Source organism: Mauremys reevesii, linkage group 5 (genome assembly GCF_016161935.1).
Source record: "Mauremys reevesii isolate NIE-2019 linkage group 5, ASM1616193v1, whole genome shotgun sequence".
In the NCBI taxonomy this organism is placed as follows: Eukaryota; Metazoa; Chordata; order Testudines; family Geoemydidae; genus Mauremys; species Mauremys reevesii.
In genome coordinates this window covers 86,807,237-86,834,917 of record NC_052627.1, presented here as the reverse complement: position 1 = coordinate 86,834,917, position 27,681 = coordinate 86,807,237, and the positions used below count along the sequence as shown (strand labels likewise).

Here is a 27,681-nt window from a genome sequence, read left to right as displayed (position 1 = left end):
AAAATGTTTTGACTTATCAAAATGAAGCATTTTGGTACTTCCAAACAGAATTTTTTTGGAATTTCTATTCAGCAAGAAATTTCTAAATTTTGACTTTTCATTGCAATTTGGAATGAAAATAAATTTCAAAATGTCAGATTTTCCCACACAATGGAAATTCCATTTTCCAACCTGTTCTACTGGTTATTGAAAAGCCTGGGGTTACCCTTTTGAAATTAGAATCCTGGGAATCAGAAAAAATAGTAACTATAACATTGAGCAACACCTCCGTTCTTATTCCCCAGCCTCAAACTTACATGGTGTGGGGCAAAGTGGCTAAGAAAGAACATTGGGATGCAGTCACATGTTCAAGGGTCAATGTGTAGTGCAGAAAAAAGGAGCTAGGAAATGAAAATGAAGATTAGGCATGAAGATAGAAAGAAATGGGGATGAAAGACCTTTGCAAGGTATGGAGGTATGCAGGGAATTCTCTTAGAATATGTCTACACTGCAATTAAAACCCACCATCTGGCCCATGCCAGCTGACTCAGCTCCTTAGACTGAGCCCCACGAGTCTGTTTAATTGAGGTGCAGATGGTGGAGCTCTGGCTGGAACTCAGTTTCTAGGACCCTGCGAGGTGGGAGGGTCCCACAGTTTGGGTTGCAGCCTGAGCGTCTACACTGCAATTAAAAAAAACCCTTAGCTCAAGCCCCTTAGCCTGAGTCAGGTGGCATGGCCAGCCATGGGTGTCAAATTGCAGTATAGACATATCCTTACAGGCCTAAACCATGGATTTAATTGTTGCATTTAGATTTTAGAGCATAGCCCTAAGCAGGAGATAGTAGGCCACTGCCCTGCCCTACTGGGAGTTTCCTGGATTTCCCAACACAGAGGGGAAATATGCATTCTAATCTCCTTGGAGCACCTGGCCTGTTTTGAAGTGGAGGAAGAGGCATAACAACTCCTCCAGGGCAATGTACTCCCCTGGGAGTGCGTAAAAAGAGCAGTGCCTGTATTTCTCTAAGTATTTGTCTTGGGCCCTTGCATAGGGCATGCAAGCCTTTTACCCCGTGCCATGCATGCTCTAATGCAATAGCCAGGGATTATCTGGCCCTTTATCTCTGTATAAAAAGCATTACAGTAAAGTTTTAAAGAACAACCCAGGCTATTCCATTAGCACCATTTTGTGGTATACCCCAAACTCACTGTGGTTTATTTTTCTTCCAAAGACTCTTCCATATCTAGACAACCACACTGCTCTTGGCAAAGTGCTTGGAGGAAATCCTCTCAAAACACTCCACCTGGGCAGACACTTAATTGTCTTTTGTTGTTTGATAAATCCAAGATGGCAGATTTACATAAGCAAAGTGGAGTAGTTCAGTACTTGTATGATTGTACTTTTATTATTTTTAAATAAAAAATATTCAACTAAAATACAAGCAGACATTTACAAGGTTGCCACTGTGTGCACATTATGGTCCTGATCCAGAAAATCACATGCACACATTTAATTTTAAGCATACTCTTAACTTTGAATATATAAGTAGTCCCATTGACTTGTGTTTGAAATTAAGCATGTGTGTACATGATTTGTTTGAATCACAGATGAAATCAGTGAGTATTGTGTCCTCAAAGTGAAAAAAATAGATAAAAATAAATAAAAAAACAAACACAAAACACTAAGCAGTGACCAAAACCAGTATTCACTGCAAGACAGCTTTGGCTTGAATGCTCCATTATGCCCTGTTCACTGGTGGCTTCATGTAATTAGTCTTAAGCCATCCTCAGACTACTGCATATAGCCTTGCCCAAATTGCTGGCAGGTACTTCTGAAGTAATGTGTATGAATGAGGGGAAATGGGAAGTTCTTTGAAAATTATGTGATAATTTAAAACTGGGTCCTTGAAACAGGAAGAAAGTTATTAAAACTCCATTCTGTTAAAGCCATATGTGATGTACCAGGCTACAGCAGCATATGAAAGCATTAATCTACAACAGAATAATAATAGTGTCAAAATACCTTTAACTGCTTATCTTAAGCTGCGGAGATCTCCTTATACTTGCAATCCCTTTCATTTACAATACCTGATACCAAGGCAGGTTGTATGGCTAGGGTCAGTTTTCAGCACTAGGATGAGTAATATATCGTTAGTTTCAAGCAGGATTGTTCTGAAATGCAAATCTAAGGGTATGTCTACACTACGAAATTAGGTTGATTTGATAGAAGTCGATTTTTTAGAAATCGATTTGATACAGTTGATTGTGTGTGTCCCCACTAAGTGCATTAAGTCGGCGGAGTGCATCAACAGTACCGAGGCTAGGTTTGACTTTCGGAGCGTTGCACTGTGGTACCTAGCCCACAGTTCCCGCAGTCTCTGCCGCCCTTTGGAATTCTGGGTTGAGCTCCCAATGCCTGATGGGGCAAAAACATTGTCATGGGTGATTCTGGGTACATGTTGTCAGGCCCCCCTCCCTCCGTGAGAGCAATGGCAGACAATCATTTCGCACCTTTTGTCTGTGCAGACGCCATACCACGGCAAGCATGGAGCAGGCGAGCAGGCGACAGCAGTGCAGTGATGAGAGTGATGAGGACATGGACACAGACTTCTCTCAAAGCATGGGCCCTGGCAATTTGGACATCATGGTGGTAATGGGGCAGGTTCATGCCGTGAAACGCTAATTCTGGGCCCGGGAAACAAGCACAGACTCATGGGACCGCATAGTGTTGCAAGTATAGGATGATTACCAGTGGCTGTGAAACTTTCATATGTGTAAGGGCACTTTCATGGAACTTTGTGACTTGCTTTCCCCTACCCTGAAGTGCAAGAATACCAAGATGAGAGCAGCCCTCACAGTTCACAAGCGAGTGGCAATAGCCCTCTGGAAGCTTGCAACGCCAGACAGCTACCGGTCAGTCGGGAATCAATTTGGAGTGGGCAAATCTACTGTGGGGGCTGCTGTGATCCAAGTAGCCAACGCGATCACTGAGCTGCTGCTATCAAGGGTAGTGACTCTGGGAAATGCGCAGGTCATAGTGGATGGCTTTGCTGCAATGGGATTCCCTAACTGTGGTGGGGCGGTAGACGGAATGCATATCCCTATCTTGGGACTGGAGCACCAAGGCAGCCAGTACATAAACTGAAAGGGGGTACTTTTCAATGGTGCTGCAAGCACTGGTGGATCACAAGGGGCATTTCACCAATATCAACATGGGATGGCCGGGAAAGATACATGACACTCGCATCTTTAGGAACTCTGGTCTGTGTGAATGGCTGCAGCAAGGGACTTACTTTCCAGACCAGAAAATAACCATTGGGGATGTTGAAATGCCTATAGTTATCCTTGGGGACCCAGTCTACCCCTTAATGCCATGGCTCATGAAGCCATACACAGGACAGTAGTCAGGAGCTGTTCAACTATAGGCTGAGCAAGTGCAGAATGGTGGTAGAATGTGCTTTTGGATGTTTAAAAGCGCGCTGGCGCAGTTTACTGACTTGGTTAGACCTCAGCGAAACCAATGTTATTACTGCTTCTCTGCCTTCAAGGTCCATGAGCCTGCCTTGGGTGGGTTGGGAGGGTTCTGGGTCCAGGGTGATTAAACAGTTCCTGGCTGTCGGGGAAAATGTTTTCTCTGCTTGCATGCTGTGTGCTATCATCATCTTCCTCATCCCCAAAATCCGCATCCCTGTTGCGTGAGAATCCATTGATGGAGTCCACGCACAGGGGTGGGGTAGTTGTAAGGGCACCCCGTAGAATGGCATGCAGTTCATCATAGCAGCAGCATGTCTGGTGCTCTGACCCAAAGCAGCCGTTTGCCTCTCTGGTTCTTTGGTAGGCTTGCCTGAGCTCCTTAATTTTCACACGGCACTGCTGTAGGTCCCTGTTATAGCCTCTGTCCTTCATGCCCTTGGAGATTTTTTCAAATATTTGGGCATTTTGTCTTTTGGAATGGAGTTCTGATAGCAAATATTCGTCTCCCCAAACAGTGACCAGATTCCAGTACCTCCCATTTGGTCCATGCTGGAGCTCTTTTGCGATTCTGGGACTGCATGGTGATCAGCTTGCCATTCTGGCCAAACAGGAAATGAAATTCAAAAGTTCACGGGGCTTTTCCTGTCTACCTGGCCAGTGCATCAGAGTTGAGAGTGCTGTCCAGAGTGGTCACAATGGAGCATTCTGGGATAGCTCCCGGAGGCCAATACCGTCAAATTGTGTCCACATACCCCAAATTCGACCCAGCAAGGTCGATTTCAGCACTAATCCTCTCATCGGGGAGGAGTACCGAAATCGATTTTAAGAGCCCTTGAAGTTGACAAAAATGGCTTCGTCGTGTGGAGGGTTAAATCGATTTAACGCTGCTAAATTCAACCTAAACTCGTAGTGTAGACCAGGGCTAAGTTCACTATGGGCCAGATTGCAATTCCTTCATGACACAGTATAGTACGCTACCCCTTGACTGGTCCCATTGGATTTCAATGGGGTTACTTGCAGAGTAAAACTGAACATGAATTAGAGTATTACAATCTGGGCCTATACAAATTTTTTTCTATTGGCAGATGGATGCAACTTTAAATTTGGCATGTCCTAACTTTTGAGTGCTTGACTTTGCAACCCGAATGTTCTTGTAATGTAATTTTTAGGATGTCATATATTTATCTATTAGGGCTGGTTTGTTCCTGGCCCTTCCTCTGGTTCCTGTGGTGATGGGTGAGGTGCAAGGAAGCTGTTCCTCATTGTTACTCCAGGAGAGAAGCCACCTCAAGGATACAGGAGAGAGAGGGCCATGGCCCTGCTCCACTCCACACTGGCATCAGAGACTGGGAAGCACATGCCTTTCCCCAGTATGTTGGTGGGCTTTGGGATAGCCTGCAGTGGGGCACAGTCAATGTAAACATTAACTGAGAGACCTTTGCTGTTGTAGGCCAAGTCCTTTATGTTGAGCAGGAAAAGCCTTGACTACAGTTGAGGATAGGAAAGTTTGGGGAGCTACAACTACAAAAAATGAACAATATTGGCAAATAACTTAGTTCTTATTACCCAGAAGCTGGATTGATAAGCATCAACTCAGTTGTTGCTGACTTGATCGCTATCCATAAGTTTAACTTCAGAGTCAATCAAACCTCCACTTAGACTTAATTTTCTAGGATGACATACCTGGAAAATATAAGCTGCCCTGATAAAGCTTATGCTCTTTACTCAGATAGTCAGAGTAAATAGCAAGGATAACAAAAATGTGTATATATATCAACCCTGTCTGATCATTTTGGATTAAAGATATTAGCAAGAGAAAAGTTGGTATGCAGATTGTTTTCATGTGTTACCATACAAAGCTAATGAGAGTATGCAGAAACACAGTGTTAAAAAAATACTGCTAAACTGGCTCTATGAAGCATCTGGATATCCATTAGTGCATTGTTTGATTTTTTCCATTCAATTTTTTGGTTTTTATAATAATTTTAAACATTGTTTTAATTAAGGATAAACATGATATAGATGAAAAAGATCCACAATGTTTTCATGTATGTTCCTTTCTCTTAGCTTTATTCCTTCTGGAGCAATGGGAAGACTTTGGCCTGGTCTACACTAGGAAATTAGGTCTGTATAACTATATTGCTCAGGGGTCTGAACGAAGCAGTTCAACCGACTTAATCCATGATGTAAACAGCGGTGTGGACAGTGCTAGCCCTCCTATCAACGTAGGTTCACTGAAGCGCTACAGTGGCACCACTGCAGCGTTTTAAGAAGTAGACGATCCCTTAGTTGTTTTATTTTATTTTTCTTGTCAGACTGAAAACTCCATTAGACATGTAATGTTTTGATTATGTGAGAAACAGTTGACCAATTTGATTCCAAGTGACAAGTAATGAGCAATCTTGCAGATTTTGGGCATGACTCAAAAGGTAGTTTTGCGCAGGCAAACATTAATTCTAAAATTTGCTAACTTTTGAGTGTTTCAGCTTGCAACTTTAATTATGTTCTTTTAATGTAGTTTTGTTTTCTGTTTAATATTATAAACAGAACAAACACCACTTTATTATTTTCTTTGCTTACAATAGAAGATTGTGCAATTTTAAGCCTGTTAGTGTATAGATTGATTTTCTATAGATGTTGACTAGTACAATATTACACCGCTTTGCTTTTTAAACTGTGTTCCCTCCATCAAATATGAAACATTCAGCTATGTTTTTGTCTACAGTCTCTTTCTCCCTGGCTCCAATATTTCAACTAAAACATTGTAACAACTGCTTGTTGATTATAAGCTCTTGTGCCTAATCTTTAAGAGATAAACAATCTAATATTTCACTTCATCTTCATGTAAGCTTATTGTATCAAAGATGCAAGATGAAGCATTACAGGGAGTGTCAAACAATTATCTTGAAGATTATAGCAATTATCATATCAGCTGAAAGCTATATTCTTATCCACAATAAAGCAGCTGTGAATAATGAATATATACAGTGAACCTTAAAACACACAGGTATTCTAAAACTGAGACATAACAGCAGTTAAGGTTATCATTACACGTTAATGTTTGACATTTACTACGTGGTGCTACCCACACTGTTAATGAAGCTTCATAACATAGTCTGGTATATTATTCAAGGAATTAGATTTCTTTACGTCTTTCCTCAAGTTACTTTATAAATGGCTAAATCCTCCAGTGTAGTTAGGCTTGGAAGAATTAGATTATCAGTAAATGTCAATTTCACTGTACACGTGCACAGAAAAATATTTCCATAGATAATAATCTAAATCTAGAGACAGGCAAAGAAAGAAAAATGCCACTTGAGATATTCTTAGAGCGAAAATCTACTGATTTAGACTTTTGAATTAGCTTTGTTACAAATGGACTAGCAAATGAATGGTGAAAACAGGCATGATATGTTGCTTTAAGGATATTTATTTTGTATATTTTGATGTGTGATGTTGACATTTTATGTTTTAATAGTTTAAAAAGCTCTAACTTTTTGAATATCAGTGTCTACTGTCACTAAATAATTCACCATAATTTCCCATAATACTGAAAAAGTACTTTAAAAAAACATTGATATTATCTTTCAAAATTGTAAAAAAAAAATAAAAATAAAAAAAAATTGAATTCTGCCAAACCTAAATGTAGTGCTGCCACTTTTCATTCCCCTCCCCTGGTTCAAATCTGGATCTAAACCCGGCCTAACTGACCCCAAGAATATTACTCTGCTCCAAGGAGGACCCTTCAAAGAGGCGGAGTCCTGGCTGCTGGTGTATGGAGGAGTGACTGGATAAAAGAGGTGTGGCCATGAAGTCCCTATGCTGGACCAATTCCTAGCTGTGGTTTGGGGTCCTGGGGCTATTAACCTCTGGCATATACCTTCAGGTTGATCCAATTAATTTTGATACAATGTATCTGTACTCAGCAAATCCAGGAACAAGGGAGTGCAGAATTGTGCTTAGGGTGACCAGGTGTTCCGGTTTTCAACCGGAACACCTGGTTAAAAAGGGACCCTGGCGGCTCCGGTCAGCACTGCCGACCAGGCCATCAAAAGTAGGGTCAACAGTGCTGCAGGGCTAAGGCAGGCTAATCCTTACTTGCCTTGGCTTTGCGCTGTGCCCCGGAAGTGGCCAGCAGGTCTGGTTCCTAGGCAAGGGGTGGGAGGCATGGGACTCCACGCCCTGCCCCACACCAAGCGCTGGCTCTGCACTCCCATTGGCTAGGAACCGCGGCCAATGGGAGCTGCAGGGGCGGTGCCCACGGGTAAGAGTAGTGCACAGAGCTGCCTGCCGTGCCTCTGCCTAGGAGTTGGACCTGCTGCTGGCCACTTCTGGGGTACAGCACAGAGTCAGGACAGGCAGGAAGCCTGTCTTAGCTCCCCTGCTGTGCCGCTGACTGGGAGCTGCCGAAAGTCAGACCATGCCTCAAACCCCAACCCTCTACCCCAGCCCTGACCCCCCACAAACCCAGAGCCCCCTCCTGCACCCCAAACCCCTCTTCCCTAGGCCCACCCCAGAGCCCAGTTCAAATGGGGGAGAGCAAGCCACTGAGGGAGGGGGAATGTAGTGAGTGGGGGGCAGGGCCTCGGGGAAGGGACAGGGCAGGGGGTGTGGCCTCAGGAAGGAACGGAGCTAAGGTGTTCAGTTTTGTGTGATTAGAAAGTTGTAAACCCTAACTGAGCTGTAGGCTACCCTTGTAAGCACATACCCCAATATGCATACATGCTGTTTTTCCATAGCTGAGTAACTGACCCAATGCTCATTTATAGTTACAATACTTTTTGTTAGTTGTAAAGTATTTATACTAAGCGTACCAGTATTAACTGAATGCAGTTTCTGAAATGTTTGTTATCTGCTTCCATATTTGTCAGTTGGCAAAACACTCTGGGTTACTTATGGTCACAGCACAGTATCAGATCAAACAAAATAGATTTTTTGGGAGGTTGTGACTTTATATATGAGAAACCATACTATATTTTACATGTAGTTAAAGATATAGGGCCCAATCTCATAAACATGCAGTTCAACAAGGCTACTCACTTGAGTAAAGTTATGACAAGCCTTCATGTGAAATCCTGATTACATTGAAATGAATGGGAGTTTTGCCACTGACTTGGATGGAGTCAGGATTCCACCCTAAATGTTTATAGGATCAGGCCTGAAGTTATATTCATAAGTTAGTACACAGTTCTTGGTGAAAACTGAAAATATGAGTCTGATCCTAAGAGGCTCTCACTGAGTTCAATGGAAGTTACTGGAAGTGAAACACCTCAAGATCAGGCGTCAAAAAAGCAACCAGGTCTCCTGCAAAAGAACTAGCTATAGGTATCAGGAAAAATCATTTAAAAATCTTTAACTTCATTGGAAGCAAGGCAGCTGCATGTGTTACTCCATTCACTATAGACCACCAAAGGGTGAAGGAGGCAATTAAAGAGGTTGGTGAAGTAGTGAAGAAATTAAATTAATTCTTGCAAACACCTTTGCTGAAATGCATGATGTAGAAGAGCACTTTTGAAGGAGACGTGGTTTTGATAGGATATCAGATAGCGATTTCCCAAGCCAAACTTTTAATAACATTCAGATTTTAATCATGACTGTAGAATTGCCAAAGCACCCTGAATTTTCTAAAGTATTTTGTGTTTTTTAAAATAAAAACAAAAAAACAAACTTGCCCTCAAAAAACACACAAACAAAAACAAAGGCATAATTTTGAGAATGTTTAAATGAAAGTAATTTTTGCAGATAAAGTTGTTACACTAAAACATGTCCACAGTGATGAAATGGAACATGTTTCAAGCCTGCTTGCATGTGAATATGTGTAGTCAGGAGGGGAGAAATATATACAATATTTTTTCTTTACCACTGCTATTCTTTGTTATTCCATATTATCATCTCCCTGTTTATCTTTATCATAGAATGGAGCAGCTATACTTAAGGTACTGGATGTTTCCACCAAAAAAAATAAATGGAATTGGACATATTTAGTAAGGCTCAAAGGGAGCTGTGCCTAGAATGCAAGTTTTAGGCACTTCAGTACCACAAAGATGTCAACAAGTTTGAAGGAATTCTGATAAGAGCAACATAAATGATTAAGGGGCTGGAGAGTTTGATTTATGAGGAAAGATTAAAAGAGCAAAACATGTTGAGCTTAGCCAAATGACAGCTAATGGGGCAGAGAGAGAATAATGATAACAGTTGACAAGCATTTAAAGTGTACATACACATCAAAGGAGTGAAATTGTTCAAGGTGGTACCGGGGATAAGAATAACAAGTTGATATTCAGGCTGAATTTTAGGAAACAATGCCAAAACATGAGATCTAGTATACTGTGGAACTTTTTTTAAGAGCCTCAAAACTAACCCAGGCAGTAGAAATCCAACAACAGATACACGAGGAAAAAAAAATTAAGAAAACAGTGGCAGATGTGAAACATAACGGAAGAGAATGTCAGACAAATAGAAATAAATGTATCAGCTACAACAATTTAAATCCCCATCCTTCAAGGATCCTCTAAGGGATTTAGGAGCATAGCTCCCACTGAAATCATTCTATCCCTGGAACTGGAAAGCAACATCCTGGTCATACAAACAATCACCATGAGTTCTATATTCCCCTTACTGATATGTAAATCCAAAGTGTTACATGCCACGAAACTAATTGTACCAAAAACATCTGGAAGTCCTTCCTGGGATATTTGCAATTCTAAAGATGATGCTCTGATTTTGAGATTCTTGTTCAAGAGGCACTTTTTTTATACATGACTCCTACAGCTGAAATTCCCACCAAAAACCAGCAAGTGGGTGATGAAAGGTAAGGGACTAGGGTCTCAAATACAACCTGCTTCATTCCTCAGTCTGGGGCCCATATACCACCACTTCACGATAATTAGTGTGAAGTCTCAGAAATCTACCAGAAGAACCTGGTGACAGGTTATTTGATGGTTATTAGCTTTCAGTGGGAGCTATGCTCCTAAATCCCTTAGACCAGGGTGTTGGGCAAACTTTTTGGCCTGATGGCCACATTGGGGTTGCAAAACTGTATGGAGGGCTGGGCAGGGAAGGCTGTGCCTCCCCAAACAGCCCCCTCCCACTTCCCAACCCCTGACTGCCCCCCTCAGAACTTCTGACCCATTCAACCCCCCCCTGCTCCTTGTCCCCTAACCGCCCCCTCCCAGGACTCCACCCCCATCCAACCTCCCTGCTCCCAGTCCACCGATCTCTATCCACACTCCCACCTCCTGACAGGATCCCAGGGACCCCACACCTATCCAACCCCCCCGGTTCCCCATCCCCTGACTGCCCTCCCCCGCAGAACCTCCGCCCCATCCAACCGCCCCCCCGGGACTCCCACCCCTTATCCAACCCCCCAGGCCACCTTACCATGCCACTCAGTGCAGCATGTCTGGCAGCCGCACCACCAGGCTGGAGCTAGACACACTGCTGCTCTGCTTTCAGGAGCTTGCAGCCCCGCTGCCCAGAGCGCTGCCTGCGCGGTGGCGTAGCTGCAGGGGAGGGACCGGGGGCTAGCCTCCCTGGCCGGGAGCGCAAGGACTGGGCAGAACGGTCCCGCGGGCCATAGTTTGCCCACCTCTGCCTTAGACACATTTGAAAAAATCTCTCTTTAAATCAATATCCTTAACCCACCATACCCAAGTGGCCCAAGAAGCCCATAACTATCTGCCGTCCCTTCTTGCTCTCATCTCTGATTCAGGCTATATCCTTGATAGGTACAATACAGAGTGACAAAAACTTGAAGAACTGTGACAGAGGCATTGGTGCCAACTGGCAAAGGGTTCACTGTTCATTACAAACAACTCTTGTCTCAGACCTGACAAACTCACTGCACCTAATACATCACTTTCATGGTATTTATCCATGAAAAGTAGCATGCAAGGTCTTTGCTGAAAGCTTGTAACTTATCAATACTCAATCATTGCAAGATGTGTATGGATAATAGTTAAGGAATAAAGTAACAATATTGAAAATTATGCCCTTATGGTCTTGGAGTGAAAGGGACTCACCAGGGAATCACATGTCTCAGTGATGGCCCATTCAAGTGAAGGGAATTGTCACCCTCTCCTGGCTAGGCTAGCAGATTATGTAAAGTATTGCTCAACTGTCCACTGTTGCAACAACCCAGAAGAGTCAATGGAAAACCATCAAAGAAACTATAAATATCAAAACCACTTGGCAGTGAGAAGAAATGAAATGACAATGTCAGTGAAGACAAAAGACTGATTCAGTATTTCACAGGCTGGGAAGGTACCTTGAGGCACAGGGGTGATTCATGGAAGACTGGGTCCTGGTTCCTTGTCACTACAAATGCTGCAAAAGACTGAACTTAGATTCACACCCCAATTTTATTAGATTTGGCAAGGTAACTATTAATAAGGGTAGGCCCTAGTTCGCATTTTAGGATTGTTGTTTCAATTTGAATCTCTATTCTTTCTTCAGTACATTTCCATTTGTTTGACTATAACTGAACTCCAGTGCTGTGTGTGATACAGGAGTGGCGGTCTAAGAAAAAACTGATAAACTGGGATACACTGTTCCTTTGGGAACAGAGGACTTTGGATTTCCAGTGATGAGGGGCTGGATACCACAGAGGGATATTCTGAAGCATGGGTGGCCGGTGAACCAGCCATTGGGGGAGGCTAGCTCCTGGCCCCTCCCCTTCTGCCCTAGGCCCACCTCTCACCACCTCACTCCAGCCCCCCAAACCCTCCCAGGCCTGGAGCTCTGTGCAGGCCTCCAACCCCAGCCCCAGAGCTACAGGCGGCATGGCCGCAGCACCCCCAGCCCTGTAGCTCTGTGTGGGCTCCCAACCCCAGCCCTGGAGTGCTGGGGTCCCATTGCCCTGAGCGGCATGGCCCCAGCACCAGCCACCCCGAGTCCTGGCAGCACGTTGGCCCAACCCAGCACCAGCCAGCCTGGGCTACGGAAGAGCAGGTAGGAACTGCAGGAAGAGGCCTGGAGGCAAAGCGTGGGCAGGTTTATGCCAGGCTTTTTGAGGAGGCACAGCCTTCCCCAGCCTATGATTTCCACCGCCCATGCTCTGAAGGGATTTGGCAAGTGAGGTATATCTAGTGTCAACTGGTAGGGCTGAGATAGCCCAGAGGAGAGTGCTTGCATGGCTGACAGGCTGGTTCGTGTTAGGGAGCTAACAGCCAGCTGGCATAGGCAAGACTCCCTCACGCTGGAGGCAGGTGCTAACAAGGTGACACCTAGAAGCGTCACAACCTCATTCATGAGTGGCTGGAATTTAGAGTCTTAATGCTTGGACATTCAAAGTCCCTCTTCAATGGCCCTGTCATGATCAAAACTGTTACTATAAAAACTCTGAAGGGAAGGCATCTAAAAAACTGTCTCCCATGACCAGCACCTTTACCACCTTTACCAGATGACGACATTTCAGTGCCTGCTCTCTTCCTGGCCCCTTGACTGCTCGAGAATTGCAGACTACGACATCTCTTGACACCATGGCCTACTGAACTTGAAGAAAGGGATTGCATGAGAGTAACTGTTTTTCCCAGTGCCTGACTGAAATAACTGAAGTGACACTGCATGAGCGTGATGGTCCTTCCTTCCCTGACACCTTGTTTTAGAGCTAGGGTTATCAGACATTAAAAGTCTGGTCAGCGATGCAGCAGGGGCCTGGGGCTAAGGCAGGCTCCCTGTGGCTCCCAGGGAGGCTCCATGCACTGCCCCCGCCCAAGTGCCAGATCTGCAGCTCCCATTGGCCAGGAACCATGACCAATGGGAGCAGCGGAGGCAGCACCTGCGGGTATGAGGGCAGCGAGCGGAGCATCCCTGGCTGCCCATGTGCCTAGGGGCTGCAGGGGCCTGGCGGCCGCTTCCTGAGAATTGCAGTAAGCTCTGCAGGGACCTTGCATCCCAAACCCCTCATCCTTGGCCCCACCCCAGCACCTGCACCTCACCCCCCTCCCGCACCCCAACCTCTACCCCAGCCCGGTGAAAGTGAGTGAGGGTGGGAGAGAGCGAGTGATGTAAGGAGGGGGGATGGAGCAAGTGGGGGTGGGTCCTTGGGGCAGAGGCGGGACCAAGATGTTTGGTTTTGTGCCATTAGAATGTTGGCAACCCTAGTTAGACCCTCTGTACTTTTCCTCTAGGTATTTGGTTACCTCTTCCTAGGATGATTGGCAGGCCCGAAGAGGATTTTCTAAAGCAGCAACTAATCCTTCTTTCTTTTTCTGGGCTCATCAGGTTTTTGTCACCACCACAAGTGTTCCCATTTGCTGCTGTTTCTGTGGTCACACATGCTCCTGTGGGACACTGCCACAAACCAATCTCCAGCTTCCCCATTTGCTATTTCAGTATCTACAGGAATACCTATGCTCTCAGCTGCTGCTGCCTCTTTTGGCCTCATGCTTCTATGTCTTTCATCTCCAAGGAATCAATACACATAGGTCCTTCCTTCACAAATTCATGAGAAAATGTTTTCACAAAGAGGGGGCTCCTTTCACATTCCAAGCTGGCGTTGAGTGCCCTGAAGCAGGCCCAGCCTTGACTTAGACAGACAAAGTCCATATCCCTAGCAATGCTGCTCCTCCACAGTAACAAGCTACCTTGCCTCCTTGTCCTGATCCCTACTGGGAATAGGACAGGCCTCCCCCAGCAGACTGAAATTGCCTCCCAAGAGAAGCTGTGGAAATTGGCAACAACTGTGAAATTCAAATCCAGATCAAGATTTCCACAAAGTCCAGGGTTTGCAAGACCCAGGCTTTGGTTCAATTCAATTTATACACATAAATTAGACACAGTAGGAATTTATCAGCAGTTACCATTAAATGGTACTTCTGGGAATTACTGCATGACACAATATGCAAATCAGCTCTGATAAAAGGGCTACTGAGATATCTGGTACATAGTAATGAACTGGTCTTAAAAGGGGTGATTGAGTTTCCATAATATCATCAGAAATACGTTTTCAAGAGTTTTGAGGATGGTTATGTTTGTGACAGTGTCAGAAAAGGTGCTGAAGAGTAGCTCAGGTACCACTCAAGGTGTTTCTGTATGTAATAATTAGGCACTGAAAAGCTTAGGTCTGGCAGATGCAGTTTAACAGCTTACATGCGTTCATACATCCACAGTAAAGTGAATCTGGTTTCTGTGTCTGAGTCCATTGGAATTGCTGTATTCTAGGCATTACACTGCATAGTCATATTTGGATCTGTACATATATGATTTTATTTATGTTGATACACACACACACACACACACACACACACACACCATTTTTGACCATGTTTTCCAGTTCTAATCAGGTGTTAAACTTTTCATTTTGCTTAACTGGACAGCATCATTATTACTATTTGTACTGCATTCACACTTAATGGACCCAACAAGGTAGGGGCCCACTATGCTAGGTTCTGTATTAACATATCAAATCTTATCCCAAAGTGTTTCCAATCTTAGTTTAAGTTCAGATCCAACAGGTGGATGCACCAAACAAATGTGGGGCAGCAGGAAGTGTACAGAAATACAAGGGTGATCTTTCATACACTGAACGAGCTTAGTTGGCAGCATTATTCAGGCATCGTGGTAGAAGTGACTTTTAAAAAGCCATTTGAAGGAAGATGGGGTAGTGGCTTCATGATGATCTGGGGAGATTTTTAAGGCATTCCATGTATAATGGATGACACTGAAGAAAAGTGTGACAGTGTTTGTGGGAGGGGAAATAAAAGGTGGTGGTGTTTTTACAAAAAATGGTGGCAAAACCAGTTAAATCTAATCATATTATTCTTGTGTGCTAGCAAAAAGTTACACATGCAGGGACCAAAAATGAAGAACCTCCCTGAATTCTATGAAAATCTCCAAGAAAAAGGATGTAAGGGAAAATATTGTGTTCCTCAACCATGTGAATTTGCCTCAACTCCTTCCCTGCACACCTTAAAATGAGAATACTGTCCTTGTAAACTGCTTATTTGAAATACAGAGTCAGTTGTTGAACAGAACAGCTGCCACGATAAGAACATAAGAACGGTCGTACCGGGTCAGCCCAAAGGTCCATCTAGCCCAGTATACAGAGAACAGATCAGAGTTCTAAGTAGCTGTTATTAAAAATCAGAAACAAATATATATCAAATACATATATATCATATGAATATACATTTCAAATGGGACAAAATTAAAATGTATATCATAAAACAGAAATATATAAGAGGCAGTAAATAGTGCAATTGACAGAAGGGCTCCAAGACTTAGTCCTACAATATTAAAAAATGCCCTAAAAGGTTCTGTCTTGTAGGAATCATAGCAGCACATAGCAAGTTTATGAGACTATGAGTCTATGAGAGCACAGAATCTTCATTAATTAGGTTAGTTTTAGATTAAATTATTCTTTAGTTGGGAAAATAAAAGAATAAAACCCAACTATAACAGTTCAGCAGCTTGTGTATAATATTGTCAGCCAACAAATTCAAAATATCTAGTGGTGAAAAAATATGTCCAAATTTATACAAACTTTCAAAAATGCTCTGAAATACCTTTTTGATGAGAGGTGGAGAATTAACTTTTATCACAGAGGCATTAATTTGAATAATGAATTATCTTGGCCTCGCTCGTTTGTGCTTACAAGACAGTCTCTTATTACTTTTCTCACAGAAAAATCTTTATGCCCTTTTCAAAACGTATTGTGCTTTGGAAGTGAAAAGATTATTGAATAATAATTTTTCAAGATTAATTTTAAGACAATATTTCAAGAAATCCAATCAATTTATCATTCAAAGAGAATTATAAAGAAATCATGCCTCACTCAGTTATAACTCCATTCCCATTGCAGTTTGGTCAAAAACATATCCCAGATTTTCACCCATAATACTTTTAGAAATTCTAAAAAAATTCTCTGAACCACAGAAAATTTTATCTATCGGAGAACAGATTAGTGAGCAAATCCAGTATCCTTTACACAGCTGGGAAAGACCTAACTGGCAGCGGATGTGCTGAGATTCCAATGAGCATGTCAGGCTTGGGGGCAGGATGTAGAGAGCCTATGCATGGGGACTCCACATCAGGGCCGGCTCTAGTAAGTGCGGGGCCCAATTCGAATACCCGGCAGCAGCCTAAGTTAGGCACTCTTCTTTAGGGTGCGAGGCCTTCTTAGGTGCAGGGCCCAAATCGGGAGAATCGGCCTAAAGCTGGCCCTGCTCCACATTCCCTGAACACTATGAAGCAATACTCTTCAATGGATCATTCCGCAACAGCGTAGACAACGGTAGGGAGAAGTTGGGGCTTGGTTTGGTGGTCCTGGAGCTTCTTCACTGCTCCAAACCTCTACAGAGAGAGTGTGGGGTTAGCCAAGCTGCTGTTGCATTCCACAAGATGTGATAGCAGCCTGGGAGTGGCTGTGTGTGCGCTCCACATCCTAATGCCAGGATGTCAGTTCTCATAGATTCCCTATGCAAAGCCTGTTTACTTCTTATGCACCCACTCTTCTCCCATCTGTGCAGGGACAAATCATACCCAAGCCCTCAGTATACATATGGCAGTATGCATTATCCAAGGGTACAAAATTTGTGTATGATGAAAAAGAAAAACTGAAATAATTACCTAAATTTTAATTCAAAAGGAGTAATTTGAAACATCAGCAGCATATATTTGAATATGAACCCACAGTGGGCTTCAGACCACATGCATGTAGTTATAACACACACAGCTCTTAGGGGTTCACATCATTCCCACAGCCTTCCAATCAAGACAAAAAATACTTTTTAGACAACTAGCTTTGAACCTGAAAATCTTGCATGCTACAGTGGAGTGCATTGTCAACAAGCCAAGAGCAAATGAAAACAAAACGCAGTTATGGAATGTGACAAAGTTTCTCAATTCACAATGAATGCTTTCATTTCAACAGATTCTGTAACTGGGTATATCTTCATTCTAGCCTTTGAGATAATTAAACATGTGACTTTTAAAGGTCCTACCTGGGAAACTGTTTAAAAGAATGTTTGAAGAAGTTCAAAAGAGTGATAATGTTGAGATGTTAACAGTGCAGGGCAGAGTTAAGATGGTCTGGGTGCTTTGACTTACCTGAACAGGTTTGGATTTCTTTTCAGCATAACCTTAACTCTGAATTTTTGGGGCTTGTAATGCTTGGTTTTGGGGATAATTACATCTCTGTTGTTTTTACCCGTCAGTTACTAATACATACTCTTAACCTTAACTCTATTTCAAAGTAGTTTTTGTCTGGGAATACGAATTACCCTTTACCTGCACTAGGAACTTTGTCTTTTATTTAATAACACAAAAGGACCAAACACTTCATGAATTAAACCTTAGTCCACCCACATTCCTGCCATGATTGACTGCTGCTGTTGGCTCTAATTTTTAAATATAGTAAGTAATATGGAAATGGTGGTATTTTACATATGGAATTTTATGGATAATGAACAGGACACATCTGGCAATATAGCTATGTAATTTTTTATGGGGTAAAATGTTGAAAATTTAAATAGTCAAAGAATAATAAGGGACAGATGATGGAAGGAAACAGGAATTCATGGTTTGCCATTGTACTGTGGGAGAATATTCCAAAATATGCTCTATCTGCAGTATAACCCAGTATTGCCTGTTTTTCCCCCTTGGAAGCATTATTCTGTTTAGATTGCAATCTGACAAGGCTGCAAACTCAGGAAAGTATTAGCCCTGCAATGCTATCTGCTGCTTACCAGATACTCACCGGGATCTACTGCTCTTTATCAGGAATCTGAAAAGGTCTATTCGTGATAAAAGCAAATCTTGCCCCCTGTTCTGGGACTGTGAAGGACTCCATACAGAGCATAAGTGATGGAATGGGGGAAGATTTTGGGAGGCTGAGTAGGATATATATATTCCATGCATGCTGTGGAACCCAGCTCTTTGCCTAGTTTGTCATACAGGCAATTAGGGGTGGGGATTCAGTGGATCAATCACTTTGTAGCTGCACTAGCTATTGCCCCAATGGAGTGAGAGCTCAGGCAGAGTAGAAAAAATTATTGCAGCTTCAGAGCTTTAGTTGTGGCTGAAGACTGGCTCCCACATACCCTTTTGATATAGGCACAAAAGGCTGTAAAACTGTCCTGAGGCTCTACTCTGTCCTCTCCAACCTCCTACTTCAGGACAGACCTTGTTAGAGAGTGCTGCACTCTAACAATCCCAGGGTTGTCTAGTGTCCCAGCCGTTACCAGCTGCCAGAAATTAGAGGAGTCCTGAATTTCCTCTACAGTTATGCCAGGGGCTGAGCTAGCCCTTGGGTGAGAGGCATAACGGTGGCCTAATGCCAGCTTTGGCCTTCCTAACAGAAGTGTTGAGTAGAGACTGGTGCATCTGATGTTCTAGATTACTGATTTTTCCTCTTCCCTTCCCCAAATGATGATAATAGCTACACTGCTTGCAGGCCCAGCACATACCACCACCTGGGCCTTTAATTCCAGTGAAAACAATCGCTCTCCACAATTTCCATTTTTAGTAAAAGTTAAAAAAAAATAAATCTGACAATGACTCAGTCAAGGAAAGCATGGGGGAGGTGGAGGGTTTGTGAGACCAATTTTTTTATTCAGACACTGAGACATTTGTGTTAGAAGACAAAATGTAAGTAGACTAGTCTCTTTGTGACACATTTTCAAAGTATTGCGTGTGGCATTCATCTCTGGGACTTTCATTGGGAGACATCGGGGTAAAACCCCATTCAACCAGCTCATCCCCAAAATGGACTATTGCTGGATTTTAAAACCAAATCTTTCCCCCAGAGACTAACCTGAGTAAACTGGCTAGTGTGAGAGAGGTCAATATGGATTGATGGGGCTGGGGGAAAGGAGGGAGACAGACTTCTCCCAAAGCCATGGAATGTTAGCCGAGTGGCTCTCCTACCACTACTGCACCCTCAAAATGTCAGGTAGCACCCTTGTCAGCTTGCCTCCCCTCCACAGAGGTGGGGATATGTCTGGTGGACCCACATTGTCAGAGGCATTAGTTCTGCACCTAAAACCTTCTCTGAAATGGCAAATGAAATGCACCTCCATTTACATCGGGGGGTTGGGCGGGGGGGGCGGGGGTAGATGGTGGTACTTTTGCAGCTGCCTTCCTCAGGATTTCTGAATGGTTAGGGAATCATCAGCTGTTAATTGCTGTACATTACTTCATAAAAATCAACTCTCCCCTGGCTGGCCTGGCAACACAGGCCGTCCATCACTGCTCACCTTTTGAGCAGTGCTGGCATTGTAAGGATCATGGTGGAGAAGCAGTTATGTCTGTTTTGTGTTGCTGCAATCTCTTGCTCACTTAAGGCCTTCACAAGGGTCGATATCTGTTTCCACCTGGGATGAATTAAGCTGAATCTCTATAAACATACATTTTCTAGTGTCTATAAGCTCTGCCATTTACATTAAAATCATCCATTAATTTTAGTTTACAGAATCAAAGCTGTGTCCATACCAGAGAATGATACAAGTTGTTCATTTTCCTTGATTTAAGTCAGAGGTGGAAAAAAAGAGGATCAGATGTTGACAGCCATTAAAAACAAGCGAGATAAAACAAAATTACTGCCTAAAATGTCTCTCAAAGTTAAATCTGTATGTAGCTTATTTTGTCTCATTTTGTATCACTTTGTTTTCAAGCTTGCTTTTTTTGGGGTCTCATTTGGTGAAGATGAAGGTAAGGAATCTTAGGTAACAGATCCCAGGAAATGAAATGATCACTCTAATTTTAGCTGAACTGCAGTGCACTTACACAACAAAATGCTTTTTTGTTAAGAAAACAAGACAGAGGTAAGTTGGAGTCATGGGAACTGGTGAAGAAAGCAGTAGAAAGCATAAAAACTCAACACAGATGTAGTAAAGATTTTCCAGATGTGGAATTCTTTCTGTGGATCAGTAGATTTAGCTTGGCTTACTGAAGTTATAACTTTTATCCTGGAAAAAATATCAGTATGGCTCATTTCTTATCTCTCAGTCTTTTAATGTAGCTAAATGTAATTTACTCTGCTAAAGTTTTATATCTAGGTATCCTTTATGAAAAAAGTCTGACTCTCATTCCCTGTAGTTTCTCTTATATATGGCATACATTGCCTTATTGGAAATGCCTGTGGAATCCACTACAGAAGTTAATAAATATAGCAACTTCTCAAACTGAAAACGTCTCCCAATGTTCATTTATACTTCATCATTAAGAAATAATACTATGCTACAGTTATGTATTTATTCCAGCTATAAACAACTCTGGAAGTTTTACAAAAGTCTTTGGTTATAATTTGCATTTGCCTTCTTTTTATTTTATTTTTTTTTAAAGTCTTTAGTCTACCCATTAATTCAGGGAATGGGCTGACTGTGGTGTAATTTAAAGATATGTTTACAGATTTTGAGCTCCTGTCTAATTTAAAAAAAAAGATTTTTTTAATATCACTATGTTTCTTGTAGATTACTTCTTCCACAGAGGTGAAACATAGAATGCCCTTAAATTGATGATAATTTGATTATATAATCAATGCTTGCCAAGTGGAAAAGACATTTATATAATAAATTCACTGAGCTCAGTGCAAATATCATCAAGTACAGAAAAAAACCATAACAGAGATAAAGCTTCAATATGCCTATGCTATATTTAGAATTTTACTGACAGACTCAAAAATTATTCAGTTATTAGATGCTTCTATATTAAATGGAAAATATAGAAGATTAATATATATGAGATTAATTTTACATCTTGGGTAACATTTGGGATATATTTTATCCATATACAGGGTCAAATCCTGAGCCCAGTGAAGTCAGTGGGAAATACCCATTGACTTTAATGGGGTTGGGATTTCATCCATGATGCCATTTTATTAGAATGATATGTGTGCCATATAAGAATTTGAAATATATTAACTTATGCCTGGAACATGTGGAAATGTTTTTAGTTAATTCACATGCTTTGGTCCAATTTTGTAATTTGATTTCCAACCCAATATTTCGTTTCCATTGCTGTTTAATGGGTAGTGATCATCAGTCATTCTATTTAACAGATTTGTATACAATTTACAAATTTTTTTTCTGACATAGTTGCCTGAAATACAGTATGATGAAGTTATATCTGATGAAATAAATAACTTTGTTCTTTAAATATATTTATACTTAAGTCAATCAACAGATTGACATTCATTCTTGGACAAGATCATGAGTTAGGCAGCTTGCCAAGAGCAAGCTTTTGGGGGGGGGGTGCTGTTGGAGCAGGTATTTTGACTACTGTTCTCTAACTTCAGGCCTGTAGTTTGGCATTCATTAAAATCCCTGATTACTTCCCCTTTTGCCTTCCAGTTCTACTGAAACATGCATTTTGGAGAAATACTGTACTTGTCCAGTGTTCCCAAATCAGTTGCCAAAAATGTGCAGTTTCCTGTCAACCTGAAGCACTGTGACTGCTTCAGTTCCTAGTGAGTAGTTTCCATTGGCATTTAGACCTTAAACAAATAACCACTGGGTAAACTAAAGAGGCAGTTCTGCCAGTTAGACTTTTAAGAAGTTATTTGTTTCAGAGTCTAAATCTAGCAAACCCTTACTCAGGGGATTAATCCTTGCTCACATGAGTAGAGTGAGGTTAAGCAGGACTGAATCCAAATGTATACACACCATCTATTAGTTGTGTCTACAGGTTAGCAACATTTCCAGTCCTCTCTTTGTAACACTCAGGTGAATTAAACTGCACTTTGATGTATTTTGCAAACTTTAAAAATGTTACAGCCACACAAAAATTACTGAAAATTCCCTGAAGCTGAAATTTTGTTGACAAAATTCTCATGAAATTGGTGCAAAAGCATTCAAGAGCAAAAACCTGTTCACATTATATGCTTTTTGCAACACTCCATAGTTTCTACCTGCAAGGTTCCTACCTTGTTGCCCCATCCAGTTGGGCTGGCCTGTGATCCTGTTGCCTACACAATGCAAGTAACTAGTCTGCAGTACCTGGCATTTCCTTCTTGGTGGGGAACATGACTCAAGAAGGGATGTGCTCTAATGACCACACCACACTTTTAAGCGGGGGGATGTAGGGTTGCCAACTTTCTAATGCACAGAACTGAACACCCTAGCCCCGCCCCTTACCAACCCATTCATGAGGCCCCGCCTCCACTCACTACATTCCCCCTCCCTCGGTGGCTCATTCCCCCAACCTCACTCACTTTCACTGGGCGGGGATTGGGATGTGGGAGGGGGTTCCAGGCTGGTGGGTGGGGCTGAGGGATTTGGAATGTAGGAGGGGACAGTGGGTTGAGGCAGGGGGTTGGGGTGTGGGGAGTTAAGGGCTCTGGGGTGGGGCTGGGGATGAGGGGTTCAGGGTGTGGAAGGGGGCTCTGGGTTGGGGGTTGGGGTGTGGAGCAGGTGAGGGCTCTGTCCTGGGTGAGGGGTTTAGGGTGTAGGAGGGGGCTCCAGGCTGGGGGTGGGGCTGAGGGATTTGGGGTGCAAGAGGGCTCTGGGTTTGGGGGGTTCAGGGCTGGGGCATGGGCTTACCTTGGGAGGCTACCGGTCAGTGATGCAGCGGGGCTAAGGCAGGCTGCCTGCCTGTCCTGGCACTGCACTGCGTGTGTCCTAGAAGCAGCCACCAACACTGGTGCCTGGGGGGGGGGGGGCAGGAGGCTCAGTGTGCTGCTCTCACCTACAGATACCGCCCCCCCAGCTCCCATTGGCCACGGTTCCCAGACAATTGGAGTGCGGAGCCAGTGCTGGGGTGGGGGTAGTGCATGGAGTCCCATGGCACCACGCTAGGAGCCAGACCTGCTGGCCACTTCCGGGATGTAGCGCAGTGCCAGGACACGTAGGGACTAGCCTGCTTTAGCCCCGCAGCAACACTGAACGGACTTTTAATGACCCAGTCGGCAGTGCTGACCAAAGCTGCCAGGGTCCCTTTTTGACCCAGTGTTCCAGTTGAAAACCGGACACCTGGTCACCCCAGGGGGAGGGAAGGCTCTTGGCCAGCTGGCCGAGAGAAAGGGAACAGTGCTCTATGGGTTGTGGGGTGTGAGGGGAAAGAGATCAGAAGCTGCTGCAAAAAGGGGGAAATGTTTCAGCATGGTGATGCTGACTCATCTCCTGGACTGGAAGGGTTAGAAGGAGTTGCTGTGGGCATTGCACTAGCTGTCTTTTTTTAGGGGGGTTGGGAAGGAATTTTTCCCTCACCACCAGATTGACCTAGGTGGCGTGGGGGGTTTTCACCTTCCCCACAGTGGTTTCAGGGAGGGCTTTGTGGATGTGAGGCATGAAGGGAATTACATAATGTATTGCAACATACACCCTAAGTGTGGGGCGGATGTCCAGTGCAGGTACTCCACGGGTATGGACTTACCATGGGTTTGTACAATAGAGCCCCAACCTAGGTTGGATGATATGAGCACTACTATGCCAATAAATAAATAAAGCTGGTAATAACAGCTACCCACCCAAAATATTATAAGTAAAGTGCTATGTACAATACAGACCAGTGTTTGGAAACTAACTTGTTTTTAAATGATTTTAAAATGATCATTAAATTGTTAAATAAAAATTTATCTAAAAATAAATGACAGTTTGCTGAAAATAACACAGTCCTCTCACTTTTCCCATTTTTGCTGGGACAGAAAAATGCTTTAATTATGAGATTTTGAATGTGGTATTATTTAATTGATAGATAAGGCTTATTATGAGACATTTTTATGGTGGATCACTGCACAGTAAAATGTACATTCTTAACGTTAAAACATGTTTAAAACACTCAGTTCAGTGTTAATGTATGTTTTTTTCACACCACACAGAGCTCTTTGATAATAAGTACCTTGTCATAACAAAAGTATGTATTGCATTAAAAACACACATTAGGTTTGACACTGAAAGGACAGCTGAAAGATTTAGTGCAATGCCCAGCAGCTGTGAATTGCTCAGATACAGCTCTATACATCTTTATTCCTGCCAGGTGAACCCACCTTACCTATAATTATCCAATAATATATTAGGTTTGGTTTTGTTTTTTAAGAAGCAGCATGTTCCCTGCCGGAAAGCCAAGTATCTTACAAGTCAGCTATAATCCCCATACTAAAAATCTTTGTTAATTTATATCTAAGGTTGCTCCCATGATTCATATAATCCTTATATAAACAACATACAGGTAAGCATTTACAAGTATGAAATTTCCAGTTAGAATGTGAACAGAATTATCTGCTCGTTTTGCTCAGAAGACAGGGCCTCTGATAACTCAATTGAACTTCTCTTTGTCGCCATTTCTAGAGTTCATTGAAAATTATGAAAGAAGGAATGGGACAAATTAGCTACTTAGTGGCGTCTGAAAAATATAATATTAACATGTTGTGTGGCACTTGTTTTCAAAGCAGTAAGAATTAAATAAAAGTTTTAAAGGATTTTTTTTCATATTGTTTATCCATATAGCAATGAACTAGTCTTTTCTATTTTGCTTTTACAACAAACCTGAAATAATAAATGAGGCCTCTAAAACCAAACACCCTGGTTAAAAAAGACTGAACAAAGAAGTTGTAGAGATCATTACATAAAGTCTTATAAAAGTTACACATAGGAAGGAGTTAAAACGGCAGCTGGAGATGGGGTGGACAGCAGCTGGATAAATAATTCTGAAGTATTTGAAACTCAGAGATTCTGCTTTTTATCATATACATTGGGATTTACTTTAATATCATTTGACTCCTTTCGCAGAGTTTGTATCAAGGTTTTGTGGAAGACTTTTGGATCTCTTTCCCATTTTTGTGATAGTCATACTGTGTTGTGAGATGTGACAGAACAAGAAAAACATGGAATATTTTGCAGGAAAAGAAAACATTTGCAAGACTTCATGATTCTGTTGATGTCAGACTAACACAAAATCTAAGCACCTTCTACATTTTGGAGAAATTTTAATCCAGATCTGTATCTCAGCTTTGTAACTTGGTTCTCAAAAGCTTATATGCTACTGGGGAATTGCTCATTAGTCAATGTTCAAAGGGGTGAAATATAGAGCTGGGAGAAATTTTTAGAATGATTAGTTTATTTGACGAAAGGTGCAGTTTTGGTCAACCCAAAACTATTCACAAAATTTGACACAAATAATTTTGTCCATTCACAAAATGGCCAGGAGGTGGAGGCTGTGTGGGCACTAACCATTCCTTCTTATATCCTCAGCCTAGTGGTTAGGGCATTCACATGGGATTTAGGAGCTTCTCTCTCAGAATGAACACAGCATGGAACGTAAGTACAGTAATTATTCACAGAAGCAACTATGGCAGCTAAATTAACAACACTGCTAAAAAAATATCCAAATCCATGTATTATGAAAAGCTTCCACAAACAATGGTATCAATTATTTCACATCCTTTAAAAAAAGTGTTGTCAGGAACCTCACCATGAAATGCCAGCCTCTAGCAACTAGAGGCATCACAAACCTTCTTTCCAGTAATGAGATCACATAAATTGTCAGTAGAACAGTGAAATGCAAAATATGTCCGTTAGCATTTATTGATCTTTGGCAGTCATCCATGCAAATTCAAACAGCATTGTTGTAGCTGTTCTTTAGAATGACAATCTGGAAGATGAGGACTGCTCACCTGACATTTTTATCTGGAAAACAAACATTAACTAAAATAATACTATTGGGGAAAGACTAATGTGCTATCAATTGTAGATGAAAGATTATCTGATAGCCAAGAACTAACCGGTACCTCAAATCAAGTTGTCACAAGAGCAACTGCTACTGTACAACTGCTCTGCTAGAAATAGATATGAAATTACTGAAATGGAGGAAGGACTGTTTGAACTCATGCAGTATATTCTATAGTGCCAGATAGAGCATGTCATATAGCCTGCACATTACTACTATGTAAAAATTTTCCTCTGACTGGGATACTGATTTGTTACTAGTAAGTTAACATGTTTTGCTTGAATTTCTGCATATCTGCAAAGCAATGCAATTCAGTCAGCAAGACCCAATTTTTCATGCAGCAGTTTGATCCAAGTTTCAGAATGGCTATGTGATGACACAACTTAAATGACTTAAAAAAAGTATGCCAGCTAACAAGTCTTATACAAATAAATTGCAGACTCAGTGCATTTTTGAAGCCATATGTATTAAAAACTCAACCTGTTTTCTGCAATGAACTTGGAATTCTTGCCCATGTCCAGCCTAAGTGGGTAATAAGATTTTCTGACTCTTGAACACATCTGTAAAGACAGTATAGTGTATTTTGTTTTTCAGTTAGCACTCCGATTAGAACAGAATTAAAGAGCTCTCCCCAGCACGCCAGGCAGTTGGGCTTGTGTGTCTTGTTTACTGACAGAAGAACCTGTTGCTACTGAATTTTAAAGTTCTTCCTGCTAAGAACTCTCACATACAGTCTTGACCCATCTTGTCATCACTCAATCACTTTATATTCTGCAGCTCATCTCACCATGTGGCAGCACATTGAAGATCCTCAGCTGCCTGACGCTGTTGATTAGAGCCTGAGAGGGGAAATACCCTGCAGTTAAGGTCTCTTTTATCATCTCTGTATTTATCCTACTTACAGATCAAAGGCTACCAGGGAAATTAACACCCAAGAACACTGAGTCTGTGCTTCATTACACAGTGTATTTACTAAAAGTCTAAAACAGATACAGACACAGGAAAACTTGGTCATTTTTTCCAAATTCTGCTGTCTGCCACAAGAAAGTGTTTGATTGCTACATTCTATTGTAATATTACTAGTATTGCATTTGGTGAACACTCAAAGACTTTCTATTGACCAGAAATTTCAAAGGTAGCATGTGTTTCAGAGAGGAATATATATATATTTTCTTGCCCCTAGAAGTAAAATTATTCCAATGTAGACAAGAGTGGAACATCATGTATTTGAGAAACATAAAAAGCCAGACTCAGGTACATTTACTTATGCTGAATACTACCTCCACAAGAAGCCCTGTGAATAAAAGGTGGTCTTAAAATCTGCACTCCGTAGCATTTTTTAGTATTTCAAGTAAGATGGAATATTTTGGTAGTACCAATAACACTGTGAACAGTCTATTCAGTCTGGCTATTTTAATTATGAATAATTAAAACCAGAGATGGATCCAAGCAGCAAAATATGGATATGGATTTCAAAGCCCAGTTTCCTCAGTGTTTGGATTGGTCTGAGCTCATACCTAATTACAAACATATTCTGTTTACATAATAAATAGAGTGCAGCTTATACCCAGGTCACTAACTGTAAGTTAAGGTTGCTAATTGTACATTGAGCTTAAATACTATCTATC

The 27,681-nt window shown here is 42.1% G+C and overlaps 1 protein-coding gene across 7 annotated transcripts in view; it reads right to left on the bottom strand.

The window, feature by feature from the left end:
- Positions 1-27,681, bottom strand: part of DLC1 (DLC1 Rho GTPase activating protein) — a 341,009-nt gene that overhangs the window by 159,471 nt on the left and 153,857 nt on the right. The window contains exon 5 of one of the 7 annotated variants that reach the window (XM_039541313.1): positions 25,893-26,013. The exons of the other annotated variants lie outside the window; for them this stretch is intronic. Within the exon in view, the coding sequence (XP_039397247.1) occupies positions 25,997-26,013 (17 nt within the window). The 3' untranslated portion in view covers positions 25,893-25,996. Of the gene's footprint in view, positions 1-25,892; positions 26,014-27,681 lie in introns of those variants that run through there. 7 annotated transcript variants of the gene reach the window in all.